Raw genomic sequence first — 11,084 nt, 5'->3', positions numbered from 1 at the left:
TGCCGTGGTACTACTTCCCCATCATCTGCTCATACTATGAACAGATGATGGGGAAGTAGTACCAGGTCTTTCCCCATCACCGCCGCCGCCGCTGATGCCGCCCCTGCTGTCTCAGGGTTGTACTTTAAGGATACTATAAAAAAAAAAAAATTAATTTAAAAAAAAAAAATTCTATATAAAAGGTAAAAAGAATAGGATATCGAAGAGAAAATTAAAAAGAACCAGACCGGAAGGATTTGCCAAATATAAGTAATTATGAGGTATATGAGTAACTGGCTAAAAACATCTGACAAAAAGACACTGCTGAGCTCTGATACATCCGTGCGCACTTGCATCACAACTCCCCACTGCACACAATGGAGCATACGGCCGGAGCCGCACGCTCCATTGTGGGAACTGACAGGGTTTTCTGTGGCCATTATTCATTGAATATTCATTTAATTGAAAACTGACTACTATGTGTATACCCTCCGTCCGGGATTCCCTCAGCCTTCAAAACAACGTAAGTTCCGTACTAATCACGGCCGTTGCAACAATGGCCGTGATTAATGCTGAACTTACGCTGTGTGAACATGGCCAAACAATGGATGCAATTTCAAAAACTATTACTTATAAACTATTTATTAGGGTCTTTAGGTCCTTTAACCCACATAGGCTGTTAGTAACAAAAACAGTCATAACTAACACCATCACTATCACAGAATTCACATACGCCTGTTAAAAAACAAGTATATGCTGTACATGTGGATAACAAGTAAAAGTTAAATATATAAAATTAATATATAAATAGAAACAAAAGTAAATACAATAATCTGTGCCATATACATAACAGCATATCGCACTCGGGTAGTGGTCAGGCAGGGAAGCAAAAAAAATTGCATATATCAACAAAAATACAGTTCAAGAATAATATATATATATATATATATATATATATATATATATATACTGTATATTGCCACTCAGAACAGTTATTATTGTTTTTTTAAGTTGGATAGAAAGAAAGGATCATTGGGTTTAAAGGGATAAAAATAATCGAGTACATTTACCTCCCTGGCTCCTACTCATTCAAAGCAGGTGTAGGTTTGGATTATGATTTACGCCTGGCGAGCAGCAGTAATTCATGATAAATGAGGCGCGGGAGGAGGCCGCGTCTCCTCCCAACCTTGTCCTGCCCCCCCCCCAAGCTCCCCCAGCCCACCCATCGGGCGAGCGGGGCGTACAGCAGGCGTACGCCAGGGAGAAGTGGCGATTCTGCACCTTCGTTGGCGTACCTTTTATAAATGTCCCCCATTGTATATGCTCCAGCCGGGATTCCATTCGGCCACATAAAAAACTGACAAGTCAGTTCTGTTTTCAATGAATAGTGCACACTATGGAGCGTGCGGCTCCGACCGCACACTCCATTGTGTGCAGAGGGGAGTTGGGATGCGGGCGCACGCGGATATGCCGAATTCACCAGAAATAAAGATCATCGGGTCACAGAACGTCCGGTGTTATACGTAGTGTGACATTTCAGGTGTTTTTATAGAATAAGGCCGGGTCCCTTATGCTATAAAAATACCTGAAATGCTATCTACATAAAAACAAAGTTTCAAACAGCTACATCAAACAACAAGAAATAAACAAGAAACAAAGTGAAAAAAAAAAATAAAAAAGTTCTGGAATGTTGGATTAGGTTAAGAGGTTAAACAAGATAGATAAATATCATCCCTCACTTACATTAATGGGTAAATCTTTACTCCTTAGTCACATCCTTGTCACTTGATGATAATATTACGTTTGCTTATTAGAATATTTATATATATATATATACTGCTCAGTCACATTAATATCTTAGGACTCATCGGATTCAAGATGGCCTCTACTTCTTACAAGCATTATAATGCCCATGAGTTTGACTCCAAGCATCTTCTAGGAACGTACTGTTCTTCATCCTGTGATCAGCAATTTATTAAGGAGCTTATAATATTTCCTACAAAAAGGCTGCAGACGCTGGTGGCTTCCGGTAGGTGGAAAAAATTTAATTATTTTGTTAAAGGTGTACTCTAGCAAAAAAAAAAAAAAACTTTTAAATCAACTGGTGTCAGAAAGTGCCAGAGATTTGTTATTTACTTCTTTTTTAAAAAAAAACTGAATATATTGAAGATTGTACATAATATAACATACAGACTGTTTTCAGGAAGAATAACAATCAAAAGAGTATACAGGAGCTTTTGTGTACAGCGTGTCATTCACACAGTTGAGTATTTTTGTACATCGAGTCTAAGGCAAAGTATAGAAACTGCCCCAACAGAGGGCAAACCAATCCAAAATACCAATACAAGCATCCTCTCTATCTAATACATAAAATAGACCTGCCTACCACTACCCACTTTTCCCTCAGGGGGATTAAAGAGAGCGATCTGTAGGTAACTCGGACTATTAGGGCCCTATTCCACCGGACGATTATCGTTCAGATTATCGTTAAATCGTTTGAATCTAAACGATAATCGTTCGGTTGAAATGCAGTTAACGATTAACGACCGAACGAGAAATCGTTGATCGCTTTATAAGACCTGGACTTATTTTTATTGTTGCTCGTTCGCAAATTGTTCGCATAGAATAAGACGTCGTTCGGTCGTTCACAGTAGATACGAACGCGATAGCGAAGAAATAGCGAAGAAAAAAACTATCGCAAATACGATCATAAGTAACGATTAGCGTTCCATGGAAATGAATGAATGTTTTCAGGTCTTTCGCAATAGCGGTCGTTTGAGATCATTAATAGTTAATGATTATGCAAACGATAATCGGCCGGTGGAATAGGGCCCTTTAGGGCGTCACGTTGACTTGTATAGCGAGTGGGAGAATAGTAAGTGTCTGGGGAATCACACCATAGACACCAAACTTTACGGAATGTGGAGGGACACCCTCTGTGTGTAAATACTATATATACTAGGGACAGCCATTCAGAAAGTGTGGGTCCATCCAGCAGAGTGCAATAGCTTTGCGGGTGAAAAACAATGTTTCCCTGATAAATATCATCTGATGGGTCCATGTCTCTTCGTCTAAGATACCCAAGAGACAGCGTTTAGGAGAACAGTCTAGGGGACTCATCAGGAGCCCAAAAAGCGCTAATTAGGAGACAGGTCCACATCATATGAATAAAATCAGATCTGGGGTGCTTACATCTATGACATTCTGTAGTCGGGCATTTACCCATCTTCTGCAATCTAACTGGGGTTAGGTAACACTAATGAAAAATAACTAATTGGGTAAGTTTATTGTAAATCGCAGGGGAAACTAATGTGAGAGAGGCTAACACCTCTTCCCATTCTTCCTCCGTCATAGATGGGATTAGCTCTTTCCACGTCGTCTCGACAGGGAGTGGGGTCCCCTGATTTTTGGCTTCCCAAAGATGTGTTTATAATGCAGATATTATGCCACTAGAGCCTTGTGATTTAAAAATCCCTATAAGAGGGTATTTAGAATACGTTTTATCGGGGAAGTCAAATTGTGCCACAACAGTGTGACGCAATTGAAGATATTTACAAAAGGATTGGCTAGGTAGGTCATGGGCCTCCTGTAATTGTTGGAAAGACCTAAAATTTGGTACAGTGATGGATAGAATATGCCACTTCCTGTAGGACATGCAGTAGCTGAAAAGTACTGGAAGACTGGAGTTTTTTTTTAATAGAAGTACATTTCAAATCTCTGGCTCTTTTCACTACCGGTTGATCTGAAAGAAAAAAAAATTCAGTGGAGTACCCCTTTAAGCAAAGACTTTTTTGATATCAGGAATCTGCAATTTACGACAATGTTTTTTTCTTAATAGGAGCTTTTAAAGCAGAAACATTAATTGATTTCTCTGCTGGACCCATCGTCGTCCATCTTATGCCATTCTGTAACAATGTCAAGTCCATCATTGTCTTAGACACAAATGACTTCTGCAATCAGGAATTTGAGAAATGGAGGAATAGAGATGAGGAAGCTTTTGACTGGTCCCATCTATTAGGTGCTTTTGAAGAACTGGAAGGAGACAGGTATACGTTCCTTGTGTCTTATAAGGAACTTTTTCTAGACTTTTGTTGGCTTAGACACTGAAGTCCCTGGGCCAGATGTGTAACTAGTAGAGTTGAGCCAACTTTGAGCATGCTGGAGTTCGTCCTAACCTGAGAGTGCGGCATATGATTAGCGTTCCCTGCTGAAGTTTTATAAAGCCACAATGAAACATGGAAAACATGCATACAGCCTATGGCCTATGGCTGTATCCATGTTTTCTAGGCAGCCTTAGGGCGGCATCCAACTTTAGTAGCCTCCGCTAATCAAATGCCGCACACTCGGGTTTGTATGAACTCCAGCATGTTAAAAGTTGGCTCAACTCTACTAGTTACACATCTGGCCCAGGGACTTCAGTGTCTAAGCCAACAAAAGTCTAGAAAAAGTGAAACTAGGTGGGATATTTTAGAACAGTGTTCCTTTATCCCAGTCCTTAAAGAAGCAGTTCACTTTTTTTTTTTTTTGCCCCCCCGTGTAGCCGCTGTCATGTATACTTACATAAGATGATCGGTGTCCCGTTCCCGTCGGTCAGTTCCGTCCCGCGGTGCCGTTCACATCGGGCGCGCGCTCACTTCCGCCGGCGCTGTGACTCCTCTTCTCTCCCTTGTCATTTGAACGCCGGAAGTCACGCGCTTCCATAGAGAATGCATGGAAGCGAGTGACTTCCGGCGTATAATCACTGGGCAGAGAAGAGGACTCGCAGCAGCCGGCGGAAGTGAGCGCGCGCCCGATGTGAACGGCACCGCGGGACGGAACTGACCGCCGGGAACGGGACACCGATCATCTTATGTAAGTATACATGACAGCGGCTACCCGGGGGGGCAAAAAAAAAAAAAAGTGAACTGCTTCTTTAATGTTTTGGAAATTTCTTTAGTATCACATATAGTTAGTCAGTGATCTGGAATCACCAGAATTCTTTAGGAAATCCTCAAATCATCACCTGTTGGTGGTCATTGAGAACTGGAGTTTGGGGCTAAGGGCCCGTTCACACTACAAAAACGGTGCCGACATTCTGTGCGGAACCCCCCTGCGGAATTGGCACTGAAATTCTGGGTGGAAACACACACACACCTCGCACGCAGGCTTGGCGCCGAATCCTGCCCTCTGTTTGAATGGGAGGGGTCGAGCACCTCCGCTCTCCGCGCCTCTCTGCTCAATCAATTGAGCGGAGAAGCACAGAGAGTGAAGGTGCACAATCCCTCCAATTCAAACAGATAGAAGACAGGATTCAGCACCGATTCCGCACAGAATTTCCGCGCCAATTCCACAATGTGAATGGGCCCTCAGCCTGGACACCTCCTTCAGCTTCATGTCAGTGTTTCTCTCTATTTAGGAGCATTTATACAATTTTATCATATTTTGCAGTGAGAAATGGATGGAAAGAGAAGAGACCTTGAGAAGAAAAATCAAGCAAGTTGCCATATGTGACATGAATAAAGAAAATCCCACTGACCCGATTGTGTTGCCAAAAGCCGACTGTGTGCTCAGCTTGTACACTATGGGGATCATCAGTCCAGACAAAGACGCCTACAGCAGGAACCTAAGAAATCTCGCCTCTTTCCTAAGACCTGGAGGCCAATTGTTACTATTCGGAGGGTTAAATGCAACATTTTTCACAGTTGCAGGACACAAGTACCACAATCTAACACTGGATGAAGGTTTTGTAAGAAAGGCCATTGAAGAAGCGGGCTTAGCAATCCAAAGTTTTGAGACTTTAGAGAGCAAAATAACCAATGGCCTTGTAGATTACAGCCACGTTTGGTTTGTCAGTGCCCAAAAACCTTAGGCAAGTCTAGGAGGGGTGCTATGGCATGATAGGCAATTATTAAAGAGATTTTTCCAGGACAAAAAACTAATAAGGATAGGCTACTGATGATCTCTGGGTCGCTGATACCTGGCACCTCTGCTCATCAGCTGTTCGGCGCTTGCTCTACACTGACAACTGAGCCAGAAGCAGTTGTCTCCATACTCCATGTCTCCAGCTTCAGCTCCTATTGAAGTGGCCGATCAACTATTTATAGCCTATCCTGTGGCTAGCTCTTTTTTTTTCCTGAAAAATCTCTTTAAGAAATATGGCCATCATCCCAAACACATTTTTATGGTCTATGTATAGAATAAATCTACAAATGTTGTCACATACATTACATAGTAAAGATGTTACAATAGTTATCTTGTACTGATAGTTTCCTCTGTTAGGCTATGTTCACACAATGTAAGTTCTGTATTAATCACTGCTGTTGTTGTACAACGGCAACAATGGCCGTGGTTCATACAGAACTTACATTGTGCTGCAGGCTGAGGGAATCCCGGACGGCGTATATACACATAGGGGGAGATTTATGAAAGGGTGTAAATATACACCTGGTGTAAACTGCCCACAGCAACCAATCACAGCTCCTTTTATATTTTACCAGAACTGAAAGCTGAGCTGTGATTGGTTGCTGTGGGAAGTTTATATCAGGTGTATATTTACACCCTTTTATAAATCTCCCCCATAGTATACACTCCGGCCGGGATCCCCAGTGGCGCCGCAAAAAACTGACATGCCACTGCACACAATGGAGCGTGCAGCTCTGGCCTTACGCTCCATTGTGTGCAGTGGGGAATTGGGATGCAGGCGTGCACGGATGCACCCGCATCCTTATTCATCAGAAGTGAAGATTATGCAGTACAGCCGGGATGATCTTTTCTGACACCGGCCGTTTTGTGACCCAGCCGGGTCACAGAACGGTCGGTGTCTTACAAAGTGGGAACATGGCCTTATACTTTAAAGCTCTACTAACAATTCTGCAGGCTTCAGAGCTAAAATATCTCAATATGCCCTGCTCAGTCAGTGATCTAAATTCTAGGAAGTGTCTGTATTACAGTACATTAAACTTGTATGAAAAGCTAACTCTTGCATGATACCACCAAATCAGCTGACAAACGAGTAAATTCGTTGATTGGCTGATCATTTAATTCTAGAAGTTTAGCAGAGAAAAAATAGTTTATTTGTTTGCTTTTGTTGTTGTTCGTTTTAGATATATATATCGTATATCCCCATTGAAATATGAGCTCCATGTTTAACAATGCAATCCAAAATACATCTTGTGCAATGTATGCAATCCTTGATCCTTGATGCAGGGTAGGCCAGAGAGGTACTGGTAGTGGGAGACTCATTTATCAGGGGTCAGATAGGGCAATCTGTCACAAAGACTGGGATTGTCGAACAGTGTGTTGCCTACCTGGCGTTTGCGTTCATCCCATTGCGGATCGGGTTGACAGATTACTGGGAAACATAAGACTAGGACCTCCAAGATGATATTATCCAAAATATTTCCTGTACCAAGAGCCACACTAGAGAGACAGCAGGAGATTAGGGAGTTAAATAGCTTAAAAGCTGGTGTAGGGTAGAGGGGTTTGGTTTCATGGAGAACTGGATCGACTTCACTGTCGGTTAAAAGCTGTACGGTAGGGACGGGCTGCATCACAATGGGGAGGGTGCACCTGTGCCGGAGGAGAAGATGGCTAAGAAGTTGGAGGGCTGTTTAAATTAGGGACCGGGGGGGAGGGCAACTACAACCTAGAAGGTGAAGACAGAGTAGATGGAGAACTGGGCTACATTATGGAACCGGGGGTGGAGTTGCGGGAGGGGATAGAACAGTCACTAGTGATAAGAGAAAGGAAATATGGACAAACATATTAAATGTATGTATACTAATGCTAGAAGCCTCACTAATAATGCTGAGGAATTACAATTTATAATGGTGGAAGAAGAATATGATATAGTGGGGATAAGCGAGACATGGCTGGATGAGAGCTATGACTGGGCAGTTAATCTCCAGGGTTATAATCTGTTCAGAAATTACCGTAAAAATAAGAAAGGGGGAGGGGTCTGCCTATATGTTAAATCCTGCCTTCAGCCCATTCTGTTGGAGGATATATGTGATGATAATGTGGAGTCTCTTTGGGTGGAAATAAGGGAGGGACGAAGAATAATAAAATTCGTATAGGAGTGAGTTATACCTCCCTGTTGATGTGTGATGTTTTATGATTAATACAGATATATGATGTGTTGGTCTGCAGTATATATGACCTTTTCATGCCTAAAATAAAACCTCTCTTGGGAATGAATTGTATGCTTTGATACAAACTGTTTGTATATTTTGAGAGGTGCTAATAAATAGTGAGAGACAACTACCTTTTACAACTAGTACAGGAACCAACAAGAGGGGAGGCACTTCTGGACCTTATTTTATCCAATAGGCCAAACAGAAAATAAAAGATAGAGGTGGGGGTCACCTAGGTTATAGTGACCACAACATAATAAGTTTTCATTTATCCTTTAATAAAATGCTTAGTATCAAAACATCAAACTTCAGGAAGGCTAATTTCCAAAAACTAAGAGAGGGCCTTGGGGACATAGACTGCGACAATGCCCTCAGAAGTAAAAGTACACAAGAGAAATTGGATATTTTAAGAGAATCCTAGGTTGATCTTGTAAATGACATATATCCTATAGAAATAAACGTAGTAGAAATAGGAGAAAACCAATGTGGTTAACTACAGCTGTTAGTGATGCAATAAATGATAATAAAAACAAGCCACACAATGGCAGTTAGATAAAAGGGGAGTTGGTTCCTGGTGGGAGGTCTATAGTTGGTAGATGGTGGTAGGAGACACAGTCAAGAGAGTGAGATCCTGCAGCAGTGAAGCCGGGCCTGGCCCAGGCCAGAGCCCTTATCAGGGACCAGAGATTTAAAACAGAGATTCTTCCTATGCAAGAGACTATTATTATTATGCAGTGCTAAACCCTCAGGAGGGGTAACGGTCCTCTTGGGTACACCTTGTCCACACCAGGGATCCTTCTCCTATATTCTCAGGACAGTTACCAAAGCTAGGAACTGATCCCCAGTAAGACAAAGAGTGGGAAAGCTGAAGTATGTTTCTGACTCAAGGGATATTCCAATCCACATCCGGCAAGTTGAAGTCGCCCATAACTACAACGTCCCCCTTTAATGGCATTTTAGTAATTTTATCCATCAACATGTTATCATAGTCCTCACTTTGTCCCGGAGGCCTATAGATAACACCTATTCTAATAACAGATCCCTCTTTGGACTGCATGCAAACTCAGAGAGTCTCCAGCTGACCATGTAGAAAGTCTACAGAGCAGAATCTCCATATTTGCAAATGATATTAAACTGGGTAAAGTAATGAGCACAGAGGAGGATAATATCATATTACAGAGGGATTTGGAGAAGCTGGAGGCTTGGACAGATAACTGACAAATTAAGTTTAATGTGGATAAATGTAAGGTTATGCACTTGGGCTGTCGTAATATTAAGTACAATTATGTGGTAAATAATAAAACACTGGGTAAACCTGCTTCCTAAAAGGACCTGGGGGTATTGGTGGACAGTAAACTCAACTTTAGTGATCAGTGCCAGGCAGCAGCTGCCAAGGCTAATAAAATAATGGGGTGCATCAAAAGAGGTATAGATGCTAAAGATGAGAACATAGTTTTGCCTCTTTATAAATCACTAGTCAGACCGCACATGGAATACTGTGTACAGTTTTGGGAACCGGTATATAAGAAGGACATAGGTGAACTAGAGTGGGTGCAGAGGAGGGCAACAAAGGTCATTAAGGGAATGGGTGGGTTACAGTACCAGGACAGGTTATCAAGCTTAGGGTTATTTACGCTAGAAAAAAGACGTCTCAGGAGCAATCTGATTACAATGTACAAATACATGAAAGGACAGTACAGAGATCTTTGTAGTGGTCTCTTTACTCCTAGGTCTGTAACCATGACAAGGGGGCATCCTTTATATCTAGGAAAAAAAGGTTTCACCATCAGCACAGACGTGGATTCTTTACTGTATGAGCAGTGACTATGGAACTCTCTACCACATGATGTTGTCATGGCTGATTCATTAAATAAGTTCTTTTCTTGAAAAATATACTACATGTTATGGGCACTAGATTACATGTGATTGGATGTAATAGCACTTTATGGAAATATCTACATATGGTTTCTCAACTGCTGAACCAACAGTACAACTTTATTAACACACACACAAAATTATCTCAAAAGATAAAGCCGGTTACATCTGAAAAAACGATATAAGACCTAAAGTCTTATATAGACTTATATTTTAAAAAAAATGCATGTATATTGCAAACTTGCTCTATTTCACTTCTACCGTTGATTTAGATTTTGAAAGTTATAAGGATAGTGACACTTTAAAACTCCAAGAATTAATATTGCACAGTGTGTTGGTGCCACCTAGTGTCCATTTTGCAGATTGCAGGAAAATACTACATACTATTTTACTTTTTCTATTACAAACTGAATTTCCCCATTACTAAAAGCTTATGAGAACAGATTCTGATTACAACTAATAAGAAACCACCTTACTATGTCATGATCTACTGAAAAATGTATGTGAACCAATAAACACCAAACTGAGCCAACTATCGCATTACCATATATCCTGCCAGCTATTTTACTATCTACAATAGAGTTTATACTCAATATGCAAAACATGAGCAGAGAACAAACAGTCCAAAATGAGTCAAATAAAAAAAAATACTGTTTTTCTTCCTAACAGAATAACACAAACAAATAAACAAAAGGAAGCTACTACTACCACCTCAGGAACCACTTTCTAACAGCAAAAACAATCTACAATCTATCAGCAAAAACTCTCTACAAGGGAAAAGATAGGATCCAGACTAGGGATGGTCCGAACCGAGTTTGGTTCGGGTTCGTACGAACCCGAACCCTCGGTAATGATTCCCGCTGTCTGCCCGCTCCGTGGAGGGGGCGGATCCAGCGGGAGGCCCGCCTGGAAAACTGTTTTTCCCAGTTTTCCAGGCGGGCCTCCCGCTGTATCCACCCTCTCCACGGAGCGGGCAGACAGCGGGAATCTGCTGCCGAGCGTTCGGGTTCGTACGAACCCGAACCGAACTCGGTTCGGACCATCCCTAATCCAGACAAACATCTGCTAATTTCCCACACTCACAGGAGAAACCAAGTGCAAAAAGCCCTTTAAGGCCAA

General features: G+C 41.7%; 1 protein-coding gene across 1 annotated transcript; it reads left to right on the top strand.

Moving 5' to 3' along the window:
* Nucleotides 1-1,828: 1,828 nt before the first annotated feature.
* LOC138769789 (nicotinamide N-methyltransferase-like) lies at nucleotides 1,829-8,045 on the top strand. Its single transcript, XM_069948473.1, has 3 exons — nucleotides 1,829-2,008; nucleotides 3,818-4,025; nucleotides 5,407-8,045. Exons 1-3 carry the CDS (start codon nucleotides 1,858-1,860, stop codon nucleotides 5,825-5,827), a joined length of 780 nt encoding a protein of 259 aa, XP_069804574.1. The 5' UTR covers nucleotides 1,829-1,857; the 3' UTR covers nucleotides 5,828-8,045.
* The last annotated feature ends 3,039 nt before the right edge of the window (nucleotides 8,046-11,084 follow it).

This window comes from Dendropsophus ebraccatus, chromosome 12 (assembly GCF_027789765.1).
Source record: "Dendropsophus ebraccatus isolate aDenEbr1 chromosome 12, aDenEbr1.pat, whole genome shotgun sequence".
In the NCBI taxonomy this organism is placed as follows: domain Eukaryota; kingdom Metazoa; phylum Chordata; class Amphibia; order Anura; family Hylidae; genus Dendropsophus; species Dendropsophus ebraccatus.
The sequence above is the reverse complement of the archived record's forward strand: the minus strand, read 5'-3'. Positions and strand labels throughout refer to the sequence as shown.

Coding starts and splice junctions, on each gene's coding strand:
- LOC138769789 (XM_069948473.1), top strand. CDS start 1,858: ATGGCCTCTACTTCTTACAAGCATTATAATGCCCATGAGTTTGACTCC. Junction 2,009..3,817: donor GCAGACGCTGGTGGCTTCCG/GTAGGTGGAAAA, acceptor TTTTCTTAATAG/GAGCTTTTAAAGCAGAAACA. Junction 4,026..5,406: donor GAAGAACTGGAAGGAGACAG/GTATACGTTCCT, acceptor CATATTTTGCAG/TGAGAAATGGATGGAAAGAG.